This window comes from Cucurbita moschata, unplaced genomic scaffold, assembly GCF_002738365.1.
Source record: "Cucurbita moschata cultivar Rifu unplaced genomic scaffold, Cmos_1.0 Cmo_Scf00012, whole genome shotgun sequence".
Classification (NCBI taxonomy): domain Eukaryota; kingdom Viridiplantae; phylum Streptophyta; class Magnoliopsida; order Cucurbitales; family Cucurbitaceae; genus Cucurbita; species Cucurbita moschata.
The window spans coordinates 1,030,836-1,052,848 of record NW_019268528.1 but is presented as its reverse complement, the minus strand read 5'-3'; the positions used below and the strand labels follow the sequence as shown (position 1 = coordinate 1,052,848).

The 22,013-nt window shown below is 34.7% G+C and overlaps 1 protein-coding gene across 2 annotated transcripts; it reads left to right on the top strand.

Moving 5' to 3' along the window:
- Positions 1-203: 203 nt before the first annotated feature.
- On the top strand, positions 204-19,567 carry LOC111450658 (protein ENHANCED DISEASE RESISTANCE 2-like). 2 transcript variants are annotated; one of them, XM_023090887.1, is made up of 23 exons: positions 204-660; positions 1,515-1,589; positions 1,768-1,821; positions 3,039-3,104; positions 3,324-3,379; positions 4,019-4,095; positions 4,851-4,976; positions 7,124-7,158; positions 7,340-7,440; positions 7,529-7,624; positions 7,887-7,951; positions 8,598-8,669; positions 9,368-9,538; positions 11,641-11,843; positions 11,985-12,051; positions 13,559-13,734; positions 15,468-15,569; positions 16,886-16,933; positions 18,021-18,164; positions 18,237-18,332; positions 18,966-19,067; positions 19,296-19,389; positions 19,454-19,567. In XM_023090887.1, exons 1-22 carry the CDS (start codon positions 433-435, stop codon positions 19,386-19,388), a joined length of 2,253 nt encoding a protein of 750 aa, XP_022946655.1. In that variant the 5' UTR covers positions 204-432; the 3' UTR covers position 19,389; positions 19,454-19,567. The 2 variants fall into 2 exon arrangements, with proteins under 2 accessions (XP_022946655.1, XP_022946654.1); XM_023090886.1 differs by having other exon boundaries at positions 19,296-19,567.
- The last annotated feature ends 2,446 nt before the right edge of the window (positions 19,568-22,013 follow it).

Genomic DNA, 22,013 nt, shown 5'->3' with positions numbered 1-22,013 from the left:
GGTGAATACGTGACGAGTCGTACATAGATGATTATGTATGCTCTAAAATATATGTTTTAATCGATAAAAAATTAAAATTGTAATTAAAAAAATTAAGACAAATTAAAAGAAAGAAAGAAAGAAAGAGATTTATGTTTTTTTTTTTGAAAATGGAATAGATTATTAAGCAAAGAAAGAACAGTTGTCCGTTGGTTGGTTGGTTAGTGAGAGGGCCGACGCGGAATCATTTTCAAGGTTTGTCGTCATCTCGTAGTTTGACGAACCAGCCCTCCCTCCTCATCATCTCCCTCCAAATTCCACAATCACGCTCGCACTGTTCAATTTTCATTATCCAAATCAACTTTGAGCCCTTCGGATCTCACTATAGTCTCTGCTTCACAGAGATTCCCGATCAGAATCACCGATAGTTTTCGCGTCGGAGGGGGGCTGGGGATGGAGCTGTCGTCGTTGAAAAAGGCGGGGAGCGAGAGCGAAGGGTCGGGATATAGTTTTAGCGGCGGAGGAGGAGGGGAAGACAGGGGATCGTTTGAGTATTTCGGCTGGGTCTATCATATTGGAGTTAATTCCATTGGGCATGAGTATTGCCATCTTCGATTCCTCTTTATTCGTCGCAAGTACGTGGAGTTGTATAAGCGTGATCCTCACGAGAATCCCGGCATTGTAAGACTTTCCTTTCCCCCCCTTTTTTTTTACCTCTTCTTTCAATGTTTCGTTTGGTTCAAATTAATTACATGTTTGGTAAACTGCCGGGTATCCTTTTTTTGGCCTTCTTTTTATAAACGAACTTCACTTCGAAGGTGATCACTTACGCCCCATTGTCATTTTAAAATGGGATTTTCAAGTCGTTTTCTGGACATTTGCAATTTGTCGTCTCGTTCTATTTGATTGAGTTATTGTGTTATTTTCTGTTCATATTGGTTGGATTGAGGTGGTAGGCATTGTGAACGTACAATTACTGATGCTTATTGCAAACGAAAACCTCTCTTGATCGGAAAAAGATGGGCACATGAGCAAGGACTTCATTTTAGTTCATAAGCTTTGGAGATTCATCCCATTTTGGTTTTTGAATCAAAATATTCTTTCTGGTTCACGAGTCAAGAAGACAATTATTATGGTCCTTAATTAAAACAGACGACATGGCTATGAATGAACATGTGTATTAACTTGTGGATAAATAGTTGGAGCCTATATAGGTCGGCTAAGGGTGATTATTTTGTGGACAAATTGGTAACGAAACAGCTAGGAGTAAAATGGTTATTTGTTTTTAAAGTTAACCGATTGTAATACACATTTTGAAATGGATTCAAATCCCTCATTGTATTAGCAACAATGAGGCAGCTTCCTTATTGATTGGATTGACTCATGTCCTTCTACAATACTATATGTTATGGATGTAACTGTTCATGACTCCGTTCAGAACTTGGTTTGCAATTCCCTGTTTTTTTCTTTCTGAACAATGTCTCTACATTGTGTTCAATTTTATTATTTTTTTTAATCTGAACTTCTTTCTGTAGAAACCTATCAGGAGGGGTGTTGTGGGGCCATCACTTATGGTTGAAGAGATGGGTCGTCGAAAAGTTAACCATGGGGTAAGGAAATGGAATATCTATTAGTAAATTGTAAATTTATTTTTGGACTATCAAATTCATTCTATAGGATTGTTTGATGACAATATCTTTTGTCATGTAGTTCAACAATTGATCTCATAGTATCATTACATTAAAACCTTAATGATCTAAACATTGGCAATTATGTTTGTTACTGCAGGATGTTTATGTCTTACGAATTTATAACCGATTGGATGATTCTAAGAAAGGAGAAGTAAGTGATACTTTCATACAAAGCTAGTTTCATTATTATTGTGTTTGAGATATAACTATCCTTATTGCTATTTAGTCAAATTGAAAACTTGATACCTAGTCGTTGAATATTGTCTTTGGCATCATTTTGCGCTTTTTCCCTTGTGAATTTGATCACGGTTTGAAAATTCTCTATTTTCCTTCTGTAAGGGAATTCCCAACCAAAGCCAAAGAAAAAAAAAAAAAAAATCAAGCTTTACCATGCGGGCTATGCTCACCACAGATTGAGAAGAGGCCTTCAGACAATATTTGATCTGCGATTTAGAGAACTTGGACACCTTCTCCTGAAAATAAGTTTTTTCTAGCTTAAGTGGCCAATTCTACAATCTGGAAAAACAGATTACTACCTGAGAGACGAAATATAAAAAAAGAGTAAAGTCCTTTCTCTAGTCAACTGTGTGTGGAAGTTGAACATCAAGGATAGACTACAAGGAGATACTCCTAGCTACAAATTTCACCATAAAATGTCCTAATTGTAGCTCAAGTGGGGTAGATCTGGATCGTTTTTTGGTCATTGCAGTTCTAGTTGGGCTAGAAGAATCTGAAACTTTTTGTGTAATAGTTTTAGTTGAGCTTGATTCTCTCCTAGCAATTCCAAGTTACTTCATGAACTCTTCGTAGATTGGTAATTAAAAGGGAAAACCGGAGTGTGCTAGAAGTATGTGTCAGTTTGGCCAGAGTTTTTCTCTGCACTCTTTTTGTACAATTCATCTATGAATGATTTTCTTCCTTTTAAAAAGCTTATTCCCCCTTTCCTCTGATTGAAGTGTTATTTTCGCTCCTTCGGGTAAGGGGCTCCCCCTTTCTGAACATTTTATTTCTTCAACAAAAGGCTATTTCTTAAAAATGAAAAAACCACCAACCGCTCGTACATGCAACTTTAACTGGAAAGAAAATATATAGGAGGTCTACACTGGACTTACTGGATCAATATAAACCTTTCCTGTTACAGGAAATATTTTGGTAACTATAATCTCATGAATTTTTGGGAGTCTAAAGATGGATTGTGCATTTTCTTTTCATCCTCTTTTTGGTTGGTAAAAACACATTCCCTTGCTATATCTTCTTCTTGTAACTAATTTATAACTAATGGGGCTTCTGTTTTTTTATTGGACAAAAATCTATGCCACGCATCTTGGAAAAAATACTCCTTTAATGTGTGTGTTTTTCTTGCTTAAGATTGCTTGTGCTACGGCTGGAGAGGCCAGCAAATGGATGGAGGCATTTGATCATGCCAAGCAGCAGGTACAAAAATGTCAAGTGGAAGGTTAATTAATAGTATTTCATGTCCGGATGGGCAATAAATTTAACCAGAACAGGTGATGATTTATCATTATCTGTTAAAAAGAATTCAACTTGGAATTTTTTGGTGAAGCATGTCACTTGGTTCTGTTACATTGTAATGTTACAATTACTACAAAGACTATTTATCTTGTGTTTATTTAATTGACATTAATTTGATAGGCTGAGTATGAAATGTCCAAAGGAGGTAGCCCCCGAGACGTGAGCATGGAGGAAGAGTAAGCATTTTTGTTTAAAAATCTCTGCATGGGTTCAGTCTTGGTACGATTAATTAGTTGAGATTGACTGGTTGGGTGAATGCTTTATTATAAGCCATGTGATAGTTCTTGACGAAGTCATGGTGTTTTCATTTGTATGTAGGGTAGAGCTGCCTAGGGTAGAATTTCTGATGTAGTTATTTCTTGTCTTTTCGAGTAAAGATAGATGCATCCTGTATTTACTGTTAATGATGGTTGGGAATGATTCAATAGTCTACCAATTCTGAAGCATCATTATATGAAATGAAGATCGATACACTAAGTTTTGGTGGGAGATGAAATGTGGAAGAAGTTCTTGATTGGACATTGATTTAGAAAACTTCTTTGCATATGCTAACTCCTTGAAGATGAGATTGTTTAACTTGTAGTTTACAAGCTTAGAAGGGTGCGTCAAGTAGTTGGTCATATATTTGTGATATTGGTTGGATTTGGTTTGGTTCAATTAGATGTTCCAATCTGCACCTGAGTATCCTTGGCATTGTATTTCTGGGGTTCTTCATGTCTTGTTGTTCCTTTTCTGACCTAACTTCGCATTTAACCAGTATAACTCTGCTTTCTTGGTTGGTTTCTTTTTGTTGATCAACTTTCATGGTATGGAAGGATAAATCTGGAAGGACACAGACCAAGGGTTAGACGGTATGCACATGGATTGAAAAAGCTAATTAAAATTGGACAAGGTGAGGTAGCTTGGATGTTTTGATGGTGTTCGTTTTAATCTTACATGACCATTTGGTGGATTAAGAAAGCTAAATAGTTTGGAGGAGCTTTGCATCTTTGACATCATTAACAATTTACCATAGTGCATGTAGTTGCATATGTGCATGGACATTATTGTACTTGAATTGTGAAAATGAAGGTTAATTCTCAGTTTTGGTAATTAACGAAATATGTTCTTTACCTGGAACAAGAAAAAGTAATCTGGTCAACGCACATAATAGATTCAGTATAATAGGTGCGGTGCTAGATTGAGAAATCTAAGTGATAGTGACTAGGTCATGATGTTAGTTGTTTCATTTGTATTAAGAGTTGCATACTTTTGATTCATTTAGTGCTTAGCTTTGTCATGGCTGACTTGTGATCAGGCGTAAATCAAAGTTTTGCATTATATGATTTATTTTTGTTTCGTTTCAAGCTCAATGTCACGTGCATTCAATTTCAAGATGTTAGTTACGACTACCATGCTACGAGTAGTACATACATCATTCTCTTTTGTTCATTTTATCATAATTCATATTTCTTACTTTATTTACTATGCATAGAAATTCTTTTTCCCGTAGACAGAGAAAAGTTTGTGATATTGTAATTGGTTTTGTGTCTTTTATTCCCTCGCTCAGTTTGCATATTACTACTTTTTTTTTTTATTTTTTTTTTTATTTTTATCAGAAACAAGAAGATATCCGTTCTTGCATTCATTTTAACCTGTTGTGTTCAGGTCCAGAGACACTTTTGCGTCAATCTTCAAACTTGAAGACTCGTGTTGGTTCAGATGGCTTCTTTGAAGGGGATTTCGGTGATGCACTTGAAAGACATAGGTGGAAATGTGTTCGCACATTGAACGGTAATACATCTTAGTCAATCTTTCTCCTAGCACTGCAAAAGGGAACAAATTTGAACTATCTGTTTATTCAAAATCACTGCGATGTGTGTGACGTCTGATGTTCTGTTTCTCATTTTGACAAGGGACATATTCCTTGGTGCATAATAAGATGTTGATTCAATAGCACTATTGTGGCTTAGAACTCCTTCCCCTTTTTTCAAAATTTTCTTTCCTGCATAATGGGTTTCCCTCGTGAACCCTAACCATAGATTACTCTGCCATCTGCCATCTGCCATCTGCCATTGCTGCATCCATCATCCACTGTCATCTGCCATCTGCCATCTGCCATTGCTGCATCCATCATCCACTGTTGCCTCCGTCTGTGTCTTTTGTCATTCTTGCGTTTGCAGTCTTTGTTTGTTTTCGTTTGCAATGGCATAGTAGTTGTTGTATCAACAAAGTTATTGCAATGGATCGTGAAGATCCGCCCTTGTTTGGAGGGCACTTTTTTATTTCTTCCATCATTTACGGTTTCTGGTTGGAGAGGAACATTATGATCTTCAGTTGGATTGAAAGACCTTTGGAATGCGTTTAGACTGTAGCTAGGTACCTCTCTTTGGGCGTCGATAGCTTACGAGTATTGTTATTAGCTGTTAGGTTTTATATGGTTAGATTGGAGTCTTTATTGATTTAGTTTGGCTCCTTTGAGGGCTGGGTTTTTTTTCATGCTTGTTTCCTTGATCTTTTTTATATTCTTTTATTTCTATACTTTGAAAGATGGTGTTTGATCACAACAAAAAAAGGAAAAAAAAAAAAAATTCAGTAGCATTGTATTTCCTTTGTTGATGAGGATGAACAATCTCACTTGGTTTGATGAGTGGTGGTATTAACTGCAGATTGTGAAGGGTTTGGACATTGGTAACTCGATATTGTGACATGAGCATTGTTGATTAAGGGATTGTGCCATTTCTCGTGGAGCCTAAGGCCTTGTGTTAAAAGGTCATTATGAGTAAGCACGATCCTCGCCTTTTAGGTGGGCTTTTACATGTGGGTCTAACAGCACGTTCAAAAACCCATGGAAAGCTATTTTTGAGGTTACCCCCTTACCTTCTTAGTTTAGGAGACGGTGCAAATACTTCTTAGAGACTCGTAGGGGGGTGATAAACCCCTTTTCTTTTTATTCCCTCGCTTGAACCATCTTTCAGCTATGAGGTTTCATTATGTGGCCTTTGACATGTCTTCCTCAAGTGATTTCTACTCCACCAATTTGTGTTTCTGATGTCCTTTTTAGGGATGTGAGATGTTAGATGTGTTACCCTTCTTATTCTGTTGATGGATTCCTATGTTATTCCAAGAAGGATGAACCTTCATCTTTGACCCACAATGCGCTCCTAGGGGGTTTTCTTGCAATTCTGTATTTTTTCTTTTGTGCGGCCCCTTTCCCACCATTCTTTTCATTATCGTCTCTTTGGAAGGTTATGATCCCCTAGAATGTCATATTCTTTGCTTGGCAGGTCTTACATGAGAAAGTTAATACTCTTAATCGAAGGTAGAGGCAGTTCTTGTAGGGATCACAATATTGTATCTTGTGTAGAGTTGTGTTTGAGGATCTCGATCATATCGTTGGAGTTGCCAATTCGCTTAGTTGATTTGCAGCTGGTTTTCGGAGTTGTTCAATACTACTATTAGCATGATAGATATGATCTTTTTTTTTTCCACTACTGGAGGAGGTCTTGATGCATCCTCCCTTTTCTGGTGAGGGAAGAGTTTTTGGCATACATGTTTCTTTCGCTATTTTGTGGCACATTTGGCTAATGAGAATTAATATAATTTTTAGAGGTATGGAGAAATCTTGTGAAGAGATCAGGTATCTCGCAAGGTTTAATGTCTCTAGATGTAACTATTAATCAGATATTATTCTTTTGGATTAGAGTTTTTTTTGTTCAACTAGTTCATGTCTTATTTTGGCTTCTCTTGTTGGGTTGTCTTTTTGTATGCTCTTGTATACCCTTTCATTTTTCTCTATAAAATTTTGGTTTCTCAAAGAAAAAAGCATCATATTTCTAATTGGCTGCTCTGCGCTTGATAATTGATGTTGATTTTTAGGAATGGTGATATTGCTTCAGATATTCCATAATTTTTACTGTTCCCCTGTTTTTGACCTTCAGGTGTCAGAATTTTTGAAGATGTTGCTGACAGTAAGGTATTGGTCATTGTTATGTCTCCTATCACCTAAAGAAATGAAAAAAGTTACATTGAGGAAACACCATGTACATGATACTCCAGCAGAACAGAAATTGATTGATGCAACTACATGATTTTTCTTTAAAATGGCCTCTTAGATGGTTTCCAAACTCTACTTCAGTGTTTTTCTTTCTTTCTAGAATGGTAAAGGGGTTCTTGTGAAGTCTGTTGGTGTGGTTGACGCACATGCTGATACTGTCTTTGACATAATCTTGAACAATGACTGGAGTCAGAGATATGAGTAAGTTGCTAAGATTTCTTTTGAAGGTTTAAGTTCAGATCCAATAGTTACGAACTCTGAGTTCTGACTTTGATTTTAATGTGTGCAGGTGGGATACACTGATAAGTGACTTGGAACTGGTTGAATCTTACGATGGACATTATGATATTCTTTATGGGACAAATAATCCCACGTATCTTGGCCAGTAATGCAACAATACTTACAAACTGTTCACATCATTTAGTGGTGCTAAAGAATTCATTTAGATCACTGCTAGAATTGTCATGTTTACTTTTCTTAACTTTAATATTCTACTGACATCAATTGTATAGAAATGTATTCTTTACCTTAAAAGAAACTTACTTGTTAAGGTGATTAGTTTCATTTTCTTGTTTCTTCTCAATTTGCATTCAAGTTCTGTTTTAGTTTTTTTATTCATATATTTCGACATTCTGTTCTGACTGCAGATCCCAATGCAAAAGAGATTTTGTTTTCTCACGACAATGGTTTCGAGGACAAGATGGAACATATAGTAAGAGAAATATTCTGTACTTTGATTATGCTACTCTGTTTTTGTTAAGAAGCAGCTGATACATATAGTTTCTGGTTATTTTGAGAGATAGGCTGCAGTTAAACATTGATTGTTATTCTTGTGGTTGTTACTGTTAGAATACCACACCCTAAAAAAAAGGTTATACCTATTGATTATTTGATTTTTTTTATATACTATTTTAAAATATGCTAATGTCTTTTTTTCTTTTGTATAAATGGATATTCAAAAAATAGTCCACATTGTGATGTTGTGGCTTCTTGTCCTTGTTTTGTTAATATTGTTGTAGAGAGAGCAGAGAGAATTATTATTTATATTTCTTGTGTTCTGAAAGTTAAGTTCTGCCACTACTATACCCATAGTGCTTATAGGTACAACCACACACAATAATTTGCAATAGGATTTTTTACTTGTTGTAAAAGGCTCTTAGTAACTAAATGGGTTACGTTTGATGTTATTTCAAATGCTGAACTTGTCCAATTGATTGCCTTAAGCAGGTCAACTCTGTTTCTATATCAGTGAATGGGTTACGGAAGCATTTGAATTGTGTTGTTTCTATTTGCTAACCTTGTGAAGAATTCTGCTAGAGTATTTCGTTGGCCTAACCATACTCTCTTTGTTCATGCAGCAATATTGCAGGTTCCTTGTGTTCATAAAAAGAAGCCACCTAGATCTGGATATCGACGTACACGGATGAACCGTATGAGTTCTTTCTGCTCTTTATACTTTTCCCCCTTACATTTCTAATGTGATTAAGAAGAAGAAAGGGACTTAGAAATATTTGTGTTTTTTTTTTCTAAGACTTGAAATGGGTGAAGAATCTTTGTAGTGGTTGGAACGATACTTTGACTTCTACAATTTACATAGAGCTGCCGTATTCAAGGTGGAGATACCAAACAGACTTTTTGATGAGTCATTCACTATTGTGCACATGCAACTCACACCTATTTGTATACGTGACTGTCACCAAATCCACTATTGTATATTTTGATGACTATAGAATTTGCAAAAAGGAAGGGGAAGCTTTCAAATATCATTTCAAATATCATTAAGAGAAATAATCAGCAGAAAGTTTAGACAACAAATACGACAAGAAAGCTTTAATCTTAATAAGCTCAAAATGTCTTCTTTCGTTTTCTCTCTTTCTTTCTCTTCCATTTTACTTTCTTTGAACATTTGATCTTGTTTGTGTCTCTTACGTAAGATGGGAGTTTTACTGATCGTAAGGTTAAAATGCTAAATTTTAAAAGCTTATTTGCCGAATTTAGTATTTTCTTATTCCACTATCATTGCTTGTTCTTTCATCCTTTATATTTATGGTTTTAAGATGTTTTTTTTTTCATGAATTGCATTGAAAACTTTAATTTGATTTAATATCTTTGTTTATTTTTCGTGTAGCTTCAACTTGGGAGATAAGGTGCTTAAATACAGCTATGGGTTCAAATGCTCCAAAATGTCTTGTTACTCAAATACTAGAGATACAGCCGGCAGGTTGGTTTAAATGGCAGAGATATCATCCTTTGAAGTTTGAAAAGAGTGTTCCTTATGCATTGTTGTGCCAAGTTGCAGGTATGTTGATTACAAAAAATAACTATGTACTTCTATTTATATCGTACTTTCTTATCTGATTCTATCCATCGCTACCTATTTATACAATAGTTCAACCATAGCTATCCCTTCCAACTTAATATCAAACGGAAACAGTCCCCATCTCTTTGCAATGACTTATTAACTGCTCCGAGTTGTATAGAAGTTTCTCTTCCCTCTTCTAGTGTAGGTAATTTACAAGGCTGGTTTGCGTATCCCTCAAATACCGATGGCCCATATTTTTACATGAAGGCTAATCAAGAAATTGGGCGTGAACGATTGAGAAAAGCTCTCAAGGATAATGACTGGTTCTGCCATTGAGTGAGAACTTTAGCCTAGCGAGGAGTTGCTAATACGGATGGAAGAGTTCCTAAGAAACAACCATTGGCAGCACCAGTAGCACCAAGTCTGAAGTCAGCGTAGAAGGATCTTGTGACACTCTGATAGGTATTTTCGGCAAAACTGGATGAATCGAGTTTGTCCTGCAATTGAAGTTGATAACCAATCCCACCAATGGGCTAAACCTCCGAAGGACCAAAACATTTAAGTGCTAGCTTGTCATTGAATGTTTGATAGTAGGTTTGTGTTTGGAATAATAGCAAAAGTATGTCAGGGTCATCTATAATGCCATAGCTGTAATTATATGATGAGTTTGTTAAAGTTGATTGGTTGAAAATAGAGTGAGTTGAGGGTGGAAACCAAGCAGACTTAGAGGAATGGATTTACCAAACAGATTTAGAGGAATGGTTTTCGGAATAGTCCATGCTAAATGGTTGGTATTTGTAACTTTTTTTATATGAATTTTAGACTTATGCCTAGTTCCTAATATTTCCTACCAGGATGAAGTTTAGGCAAATCAAATCAGTCACTGGAATTCAACATCTCTTTGTTTGCCACAGAAGCCTTCATCCTTATTCGTTCATTGGTCGGGCACACAAGTTATTGAACTTTTGAATCATTTGATGTAGAAAATACCATCCCTTGGCTCTTTGAGGATCTCCCATCTCCCTTTGTTCTCCTCCCCCCCCCCAAAAAAAAAAAAAAAAAAATCTCTTTCCTACCAAAAAAACATATTAATAGAAGAAATCCCATCTCCCTTACAATGTGATTTTGATTGAAGAATAAAAAGAAGTTCATTAATTTGGCTGACCCTATTTCCTTAGAACCTTTGATTAGTTTTAGTAGTTTTAGCAGAAAAGAGAGAGGTAAGTTTTGAGCCTTCAACTTGGTATAATGCTGTGTGGTAAGTAGAACTGTGCTCGATCATAGTTCTTTGCATCTGGAATAACTTTTTCCAGAAGTAAATGAAAATAATCTTATTTTGATCCAACACTGTTGAGCAAGGAAACAAAAATAGTATAAACTTATATTGGGAAAAATAGAAGGGCATCGTTTGAGTAGTAAATGGGTATTTTAAGGGGGAGAACAGAATATATCGGGTAAGCAGTCAACAACCACCATAACTATATCAATCTTCATAGGACGATGAATTATAACTGTATCGTCAAGTCCATATTCGTTCATTTAAAAATTATAGCCCATGTTTAGCTTTTGGCAGTGTGACATAGGCGATTGTCATTTCTAACTTATTTGTTTCACTTCAGCAATTCGACTTAAATTGCCTTTCTGATTAAAGCCCCAATCAATTGGATCCTTGCTGCCAAACCAGTTGGTTAGGTCCTTCCTGTCTGGATCGACATACTCATATCTACTAAAAGCATTTTCATGTTGCACTTGAATGTGGGAATACTTTGTATCTCACTCTGTATTGCTCGCAAGTCTTTCCCTCTTTTTGCTTCTCTGTGGCTACTAACCCCAGTCATTCGTCCACCAATTCCTCCGTTTTCCATTTTCCTTTTCTTCCGCATTTTTAAGATGCAATGCATTGATATTACGATAAATTTATCCTATTATAGGCATGTTATTATGACCTTCGTTTGCTTTGTCCAAATAAGTGCCCAATATTTACTTATTTGCCATCTGGAAACCATTCATTTACTTTCAATAACATGACTCAACAGCTAAAACGAATGAACTAGGATCCTCATTTACTGGAAATTCGTTTCTGGATTCCCAATTTTCAGGTCTAAAGGAATATGTTTTAGCAAATCCCGCTCTAAATCTTGAAACCCTGCCCACTGTTGTCCGTTCAAAAGTCTCAGATGTCTCTGTTACGAACAGTGTCTATGATGATGGAGAACCGCAGGATGAATTTTATGATGCAATTGCTGCTGATTCATCCTCTTCGGAAGATGAAAGTGATGATGATAAAGAACTTGACCATAAGGTAGTTCTATTCTTCATTTGAATTAGATTTAGGGTTGTTTCTTAATCCGTCACCAATCATTCATCAAGATCTTAAAATTTTACATCTGGAAGTTCACTTGCCCTAAATTTTATGTGCTTATTTACTGCTTTTCTATTACAGGATTTAAAAGTGAAGCTGAAAAATGTGTCATGGGCGATAGCAGGCTTTTCCTTGAAGCGGACATCAGGTTTTACTCCACATACTATCTTGTATTTTAATAGTTGAAACTAAATATTATGAAAAAGGTTGCTTACAAACTCCTTTCTGCTACTGCACTTTGTTTCCACAATAAAGTAGATACCATAGAGTTTTGATTGTGATTCTTACAGAATTATACAGATTTCATGACTGACTTCTTTTTCCTCTTCCTTTGGTAAAAAATACAGCCCTAAATATAATGGTAGATGCCTACTCGATAAGGAAGGACGAGATGAACATAATGAAAATATAGGAGGAGACTAAGTCTTAGTTCGGGAATGCTGCACCTCTTAAAATAATTGCTATTTATTATGCTCATAGAGAAATCAGCTGTAAAAGACTAGTGTTTGACGAATTTTCAGTTTTAGACATGAAAAAAAAAAAAAAGGATAAAATGGAAAATTTTAGAAATTTGTTGGTAAGTCGAGAAGTTTGATCTCAAAAGCTACTGTTTACCCATTTTTACAGATCAATGTGAATGAAAATATGATTTTATTTAACTTAACGTAGCATAAATTTACCAAAAACTATAAGTACTTATAGTCCTCCCATAATTACTTTTAACGCCTATAAAATTCACCAGAGCTTGACAGTATAAGAAATTAAGAGGAGAAGAGAGTATTGGGGAGTAGAAACGGGAAAAAAACACAGGAAAGATAAAAGAAGGGTATATTTTTTATTTTATTTTTACAAGAAACAATAATTTATTGAAAAATGAAAAGAGAGTAAAAGGACAAGCTACCAAATACTACCAGAAGTAGACTTTGGAAGAAAAATAAACAGCATCGAAGTACTAGAATAAATATAAGCAAGAAACCCTTATAAAAAAGCCTCTCAATAATTGCAAATACCATTAAGAGTAAGCCTTAAAAATCCTTGATAAAAGAAGGGGAGATTGTTATAGATGCCAGTTGGAGGATACTTACAAAAAAGGAAATATGTTAGTGGTTGGTCTAAGCCCCCAATTCCTTATGGCCCTTACTCCAAAACTGTCAAGTTGAGTTGAAACTATTTGTTTGGCCCAACTTTAAACTTAAGATCTTCAAGAGCTCTTCATTGAACATGTCAGCAATTTGCCTCTTGGTGGGACCATTGTTGAAACCTTTTCTTCTATGAAATGTTGGTCTATGTCCACAAGTTTCAAACAATCATGGTAGGGAATTTTTTGCTGCACTTGTTTTATCTTGGTTGTCACACACTTATTTATGAATGTGTGCATGTCTATCTACACATTCATAAAGGGATGCATGGTCTACGCATATTTAAAGGTATGCATATCCATGCATCATAGACACAATTTTATGTTCGTGTATGTGAATCTACATTATGGTTTGCATACTTGTATGTACAGTCAGAGGTACTGCCATTTTGATTTTACCATGGATACAAGTAAAAGGTGATAGTTTAGCGTATCAATAGAGAATAGATCATAGTTATTTATTCAAAACCTATTTTTACATGTTTTGGTAATACATAAGTGATCATCATGGTTGCAGCTGTTGATGCGAATAAGGAATTAGATCCTAGTGTTGCACCTGTCGTCTTGGAAACACACCAGTTTCATGGTTCTTTGCAGAAAGCGAGGGATGACAAGGATACGAACTGTTGGACTTCTCCTAGTGGAGCAGGATTCATGATAAGAGGGAAAAATTACCTCAAGGACAACTCTAAGGTTGGATTCTTTCTCTTGGGAATTAAAAGAATATAAGTTCAGTTTGAAGAATCACTAGTTACTAGTTACTTTTATGCATACGCATCCACTACTTTGGATTTTGATATTTCTATATTGTCCATTTTTGCAACTTTGATATAGTGGAAGGCCTTTGCAATCATCCAAATTGTCGTGGGTTTAAAATTCCTTCTAATTATGATTGCGTTTGTGTTGGATAGGCATACATTTAAAATGCGAGTCTTAACAATCATTTGTTTTGATGACAACGTTTTCTGGGAAAATTTTTCATCTAGGGATTACGTTTTTATGTTTGATTTTTTAAGATGCTTGCATTTAAACTTGACAGAATTATTTGTTTATTTCTTTCATATTCTATTTAGACTTAATTAACAAAAGAGTTTGTTTATTATCTCGTATCACTTTGATTTATATCATTCATGGAGTGCTTCCTTAATTTTCTAGTTCTTAAGGATGGAGGACAAGCCAAAGAAAGGACATTCGATGGGGTGGCCACAAAAATGGTCATAGTTGGTTGATGAAGAGAGATTTTTTTTATTAGCTCGTAATGATGGTCTTCATGCACCTAGCTGGTCGGATGCCAATAATCCCAAGGTTGACCTGATAGAGCTTGAATCAAAAGAAGAGAGAGAATAAGAAAAGGGAACCTAATGACCTTCTTAAAAAGATTGATGCGACTCTTAGTTGGCCTAGCACTTAAGAAATCCCAAGGCTTGTGAGCTTTTTCATGGTTAAAAAAATGAGTCGGGTTTCCAAATCCATTGAAAGAAATGAAAGTTGGGCTCATCCAAAAGGTTTCTATTCATATGGGCCTGTAAAAAGGTTTGGTTTATATAATTTATGTCTCTACTAATATTCAAACAGTTGAGGATTAAGTTCTTGGTGATGACTACCTTTTGTTGTCCCACTTGTGAATACCCAATCCCATTCCTGAGAATATCTAGTTGACTAAAGGATTGGTGTTCCTAGAAGATCCTAGTCAAGTAATAGGGGTATTGACCCTATTCTACTGTGTTTGAGTTTATTATTATTATTATTTTAATCGAGAATTAATGCACAGAAAGAGAATACAAAGGGATTAACCTAGGAACTACCCAAAATTAAGTAAATTCTCCCTACATCTGAAAAAATCCAAACAAAACGACTTGAAGGATGAAGGACTAGGAATCCCTTTTCTAAAGAGGGGGTTGAACAAAAGCCCTCCAATCTAGACCAATAAGAAAAGTAGAGCTGTTACAAAAGGTTTGTGATGAGCTTCAGGTTGCACAAACCCAGGGCCAAAATTCTTCATCCATGTGGAGGCCAACGGAACTTATTTGCAGAAAGAGTATCAGGTTTTTCACGATTCCACTCCAAAACATCATTAATGACCCTACCTTAATCTCACATTTTTCTGCAGAGAAGAAAGGTCGTCACATTGTTCTATTTTCCTGTCAAAGGAACTTCTTCTTAGTCTTCGACTGATATTCTATTTTCTCGTAGAATGATTTGTCTTTTTCTTATAATAAATTTTTGTCTATTTATAATTCATTTACTAAACTTAATATTTTGGTATTAATTGTAATTGATTAATCAGGTAATGATTGTGTAAAACTAACAGGTATAATAAACGTGCTGACAAAATCAAAGGAAAAGAATGTCAGAGATGATTGTCCTTAGCTTATGCCTTTTGATATGCTATAGCCATAGACAATATGATAGACGATCTCTTTCAGGTAATGGGAGGAGATCCCCTTCTCAAGCTCATAGCAGTAGATTGGTTCAAAGTCGATAAAAGCTTTGATGGTATTGCATTGCATCCCCGGAATTTAGTTCAGGTATATTCACTTGCATTTTTTGCATCCATGAATAGTAGAAACCCCTAACCAAGTCTGTAGTGTCCTCTTAATCACCGTATTATTCGTTTACCAAAACCTGCATGATACCCTTGATGCCCTTCAGTTTTCTAGTTGAATTTACATGATGTAATTGAAGGAAGTTAGGAGCTCTAACTGTCTTGTTAAGTATTTTCAGCTTAGCAATTGTTTGTTTCTACAGCTTTGTTATTGGATGGGTTAATCTGTGATCTAGTAATCTTTTGTTGCTCTTAAGATATTAGGTTCGTTACCTCAAGCATACCATAAAGTTAGGTGACTGTATTTTTTTTGTAAAACTTAGTTTTGTACCATGTCGTGGAATCACTGCTAAACTTAAAAGCTTAACCTGATGAGTTATGCTAAATTTAATCATCTTAATACTTTAACGCTTTTCCTCACTCATGGACTTGGGCATTAGTTGAAGGTCCAACAAGTGAAAATCAATACTAATTGGAGAGAAACTGATAGCATGATCTTGATCACAGAACCTTATGCTCTTATACCATGCTAAATCACTACTAAACCTAAAAACTTGAACGGACAGGTTATGGTTAATTAAATTATATCAATACTTTTACATGTGATCTACTTATATTAGTCTTTTTGTGAGATAATGGAAGAAGTAATTATACAGCAGTGAGTTAAACACATTTTCAGTGTTTAGTTATTTTTTCTCAGTAGAAAACAATTATTGCTAATTAAAAAATGCATCTGCATGTATAGATGAGGATGAGAAGTTCCCAAACTGAAAATACAAAATGAAAATTGTGAGGAACTTACAAACCAGAGAGTATAAAGTCGATGATAATACCAAATTTGATTATACATATCATTCTTTGACTTGACCTACAAAATGTAAAAAATAATATTAACGAATATAGCTTCTCAATCATCAAAATTGTTCTAAAAACCACGCTTAATTCTTTTCTGACCATATGGCGTAAGGAAGTGCAGCAATTGCACGCTTCTTAAACTTCATTCTTTTTTTTTTTTTTTTGTTTATTGGAAAAACCACAAAAAATTCCCAACAAAATAGCGAGTGCACCTCACTAGGATTGCACTAGAAACATGAAAAATATAATAATATATTAGCCGTAATTTAATGGGAAAATCACAATAAAGGAAAGATGGTCAATTGACTCATGTCTTATTTCAGAGGGGTAGTTGTAATATCTATTGTCTTAGTGTTATTTACCCATTATTGTGTTCTCCGTTAAATAAGAGAATTATTTCTCCTCAAATTACGTTATGAATAACTATTTCCTTTCCAATATCAGTCAGAAGCTGGAAAGAAGGTCCCATTCATGCTTGTCATTAATCTCCAGGTATGTGCAACCGCCTACATTTATGGTTAAAGGTTATTATTATTATTTTTTTTATCATTTTAAGCTTGGTTCTAGAGCAGCAAGACAACAAATATGCATAGTATATCTTTATTTTCGAGCATATTTGTGGGTATCAGACATTATAACCTCGAGAGTTGAGTAGAGTGGCAAAGAGGTTACTAGCTACAGTCAGGTTATGTAGCTCAATATATTTCGAAGGTTTGGAGCTTAATCTAGAGGTAGCTTGCATACTTCTTTTGATGTTGAATTCAAACATATTGATGGTTAAATCTTTCCTTTTCTCTATGAGCTCCAATTGCGGCCCAGTTTATGTGTCACTATATAAATCCATTTGGCACAAGAGTTTTCCCGAGATCGAATTCTTCTTATTGTAGCTTAGGCACGAAGGCGTGCATTAGCACCAATGATAGGGTGCAAATAAGATTCACGCTCGCTTTATCTCCAAATAGATATGTAATGTGCGATGTGGAGGAGGAATCTTAGGGGCACCTATTCCTATCTTGCTCTTTTGCTGCAAACACTCTTCCTACATCTTGGAGGTTTTCAATTGGTCTTATGTGTTTCTTAATATGTATGATCTCCCTGCCTTAACCTTCTGGAGCATCCACTGGAAATCAGAAAAGTATCCTACAGCTTTGATTGCTAGAGAGAAATACTTGCTCCTTTGACGGCTCTATGGCATCTCTGGCTCCTTTATTAATCCAGTTCTATTGCTGGTGTATAGACATGCATCATTTTTGGATATTAGTCTACTCTTCCATGGCCTAACGGAAAAGGTTTTTGTACCCTTGAAAGCTAGGCATCCTTACCCTCCATTCTTGTAATATTTCATATATTAATGAAATATTTTTCTTCTAATAAATTAATAAATGAAATAAAAGCAAAGCAATGAATAGATTTCACTCTTAATGATGTGTTGTAGGGATATGCAAGAATGATGTTCGAGATCTTTTATATACACTTTATCCTTACCATTCCTTGTTCTCGGTTTTCCAATAAATAGAATGTCACTTTATCTGAGACGTGTAGTGCCATGTTCCTTCTTCTTATGTTTATTTCTGTTCAGGTTCCAGCCAAGCCGAACTATAGTATGGTTATGTATTATGCTGCTGATAGGCCTGTAAACAAAAGTTCTTTGTTGGGTAAATTTGTGGACGGCAGTGACATGTATCGAAATTCCAGATTTAAATTAATTCCAAGCATTGTCGAGGTATGGAAGCTTGACATCTTATATTTCTTATTGTTGACACCATTGCAACTAATGATTAGTTTAATTCAACAGGGATATTGGATGGTTAAGCGTGCAGTTGGAACAAAAGCTTGCCTTTTGGGTAAAGCAGTTACTTGCAAGTACCTCAGACGAGATAATTTTCTGGAAGTAAATAATTCTACCCCATCTTAAATAGCATGCATTGATAAGCAGGTGCAATTTTTGCTAGATGTTCTATGCTACTTAGACAGGCCAAGTTGAGTATCAGTTGTCTCCTCGTAAAACAAGTTTACGTCAAGCTCGATAAAGTTTACGAAGAAAAATATTTACTTTTTGTATCATCTGTTTCACATTATTTACCTTTACTACTTCCAATGTCGAGTCCTCCTAGTACTTGATTAGTAGATGATGTTGTTAAAAATTCCAACCCCCAATACATTCTACTTGTGCTAGAAGCAATTCAGGTAGGATAACTGAACAAGTTTGTCATATGAGAGTGAGGAGAACGTTTTGTACGTGATTATGAGTCCCATCTTGTAGTGATGGACGTACTAATCTGTTCGGGGGAGGCACTACTAGGAGTTGGTGCCTGTGTTTAAGCATTCGGTTTAGTAATGCATTTTTGGCCCGGAGTCTTCTTTAGGAACAGAGCACCAGACATCTTGAACTGCTCAAGTATTATAGCTTTGTTCTATTGTTTATAGTAACATCAGAGATCTTTTAAGTCATATCAGAGTGTAATATGCATATTTTAAAATATGTCAAGTTATTTTACTAAATTTCTTCATAAATATCTTGCAGATTGATGTGGATATTGGATCGTCAACAGTAGCCAGGAGTGTTATTGGCCTTGTCCTTGGATATGTCACAAGCTTAGTCGTTGATCTCGCCATCCTAATAGAGGTTGTCACTTTGTGCTTAATGTGTTTCTATAATCATATTTCTGAATCCAATGTGCTTCTCTTCTGATGTCTTTTATAGACACTTCCGCTCCCCCAATAAATTAGGGAAACAATGAAGGAAATGACAGTTATTTTTTTCTGTTGGCTGTAGTAGTATTGTTTATCAACATATTTTGATGTTTACGTCAAATTCATAGTATTGTGGATGCTGACAGATTTAAAATTGCAGGCAAAGGAAGAGGAAGAGTTGCCCGAGTATGTTCTTGGAACCGTTCGCCTAAACCGTGTGAGACTCGATTCAGCAGTAGAATTAGAAAATTGAGGTTTCTCTATGTTACATTTACGAAACTTCACATTCATTCATTGTGAAACGGTCACTTCAGTGAGGTTTTTATATTTGGCAGCATATTCTTCCAATTGTAGTCAATACAAGTTATCAAAACCCCTATTTTAATCAATTATGAAATGAGCTATAAAATCTTCATGAAATATTTTAATCTAGTTGTTTGAACTACTAATAGGTCTGTCTTGGCATACTTGTTGGAGGAACTGTATACTTGCTAGGGAGCACAACAAACACTTTGTTTTAGGTAAAGTGTTCGTGTTAGACATGGATACGTTTGGACACATTAGCGACACGTGTCTAAATTTTTTCTAACTTTGGACACGACTCTAGAAAATATTTAACCTAAGCATTAGGAAACAAATAGAAATTTTCTAGAATTGAACACGTTTATATGTTGATCGATCGTGAAGTTTTAGGATGAGATCTTCTTCCTCTGGTCATACTTGACTTAACTTTATATGTTCTAATTAAGTATATTTTGTTGTTACATTTACATGTTTGATCATGTATGTATATACGCACCATGTCCATGTCCTACCTTTTTTTAGAAATTGACATCGTGTTCGTGTTCCGTGTCTGACCTTAATTCTAGTAGTTTAATCGTGGTTTTCATGTTCCTATCTCTTCTTGCTCATTCTGAGGGATCAACATTTCATTCTGTTGATTGAACTATCAGTAAACAAATCATTCTGTTCGTGTGATTGGTTAAATTCTCTTACTTTTTTTCTTTTGTTATGATTGGATTGATGGGACTGGCCTCACCCTGCTACTACTGCTGCAAATTATTACTCATTGTTCATCACTGTTCTTCATTGTCTCTCTGCTTTTGGGTTTTGGCCACAGGATTCTCTATTAATCTGTTCTTTTTTCCTCCTTTTTTTTTTTCATACATATTATAATCATTAGTGTTGCAGGGCTAATCTTTTCCCTCTTGGAGGAAGAAGATGGCCCTTGTGTTTTAAGTGCTAATCTTTTCCCTCAACTATTCTTGCTTTTTTGCTTTATCATCATATTATTGGGTAAAGTTTAGGATGATGGTTGATTTAATTTGCATAATGTTTCATCCTTGTGTTTGATTATTCTTATTGTAAATACATTAGAATTTCTTGTATTTTAAATCAATTTTTAAAATGAGTGAATTTTCTATCTAAATTCTTCCAAATATATAAACCAATATTCATTTTAGGGTTAAAACTTTGTTTCTAAAATAATTTGTTTACATTTAGAGCCTGAGTTTTTACATGCTTAAAAAACGCGTAATTGTATTTAAAAACACTTTTTAAGTATTTATAAACGCATTCCAAACGGCTTGAGATTTTGAGTTCGATTTGATTTACTCTTACTCACGATATACGAAGTAAAGAGAGTTAAAAGGTTAAAATTATAGTTTTATTTTTTTTTTTTATTTTTTTTTTTATGATTTGGATATCAAATCAATGCAAGCAAAGTTGGTCTTTTTTTTACCCTGTCAAATTAATCCCTTTTGTCCCTTAAAAGATGTGTTATTTTTTCACCTCTTATTTTTATTTTTATTTTTAATATAGTGGAATTATTTCTCCTGGGATTCCATTTATCCTACCTTCACAAGATCTCTTATAATAATAATAATAATAATAATAATAATAATAATAATAATGTGAAATTGGATTTATATTAAATTGTTCACGAGAAATGAGTGAATTTTGGTACATTAAAGGAAAGGAGCTATGGACAAATTTCTTATGTCCTTTGTCCTTCAATTTTCGTTCCCCATTTTTATTTATTATTCTATTTATTTCTCGACATTCAAAAATTTTAATTACTCTATTTTAAAAGTTTAGGGACTTATTAGACGTTTTTAAACTTTAGGGACAAAATAGACATATATCTTAAAGTTTATGGACTAAATTTGTAATTTAACAAAAATTCGTATGTAGATTGAATTCCCGTCACATATGATTTAAAAATAAAAAACCTAATTGATTTAGAGTGCTCATCCAATTTCATTTTCTCCTTTTACCCAACTCCTAAAAAGGTAAAAAGTAAAAAAGTCAAAAAAAAGTTACAAGGTGTTTAAATTGCTAATTTTTTAGAGATTCATGGTTACTATAATCCCAATGTAAGTAAACAATGTGAAGAAGAGTCCCCACCATAAGAAAAAAAGAGTTTAAAGCAATTTTCATTATAATTTATAAGCTTTATTATATATTCTTCATTAAACAAACATTACTTTTTTTATCTTTTTAAGTTCAATTTACAAATCCAATCCCCTAAATTAGCAACTTTAATTAAAAAGTAAACCAATGGAGAACATTGTAGCTTAAAAAAGAAGTGTGACTTATCATCAATAAAGACGGGTTCATATTACTATTTCGTACGACTATTTGGCGTGGATTTGTTTATGTTATATTATGAACTTTGTGGAAGGTTTGAACTGTAGAGATAGATTTTGAAATTTTTTTCATGGGGAGCACCTAGCTCTACCTTAAGTCCATCTGTTCTACTGAAATAGATTGTGCAGAAAACTAGTTATATCCGATCTAAGTTGGCCTTTCGCCTCTAGCTACAAGTCATCTCCGTATTTTGTCACATATGTGGATTTAGTTCTCCAAACCCTGTTAG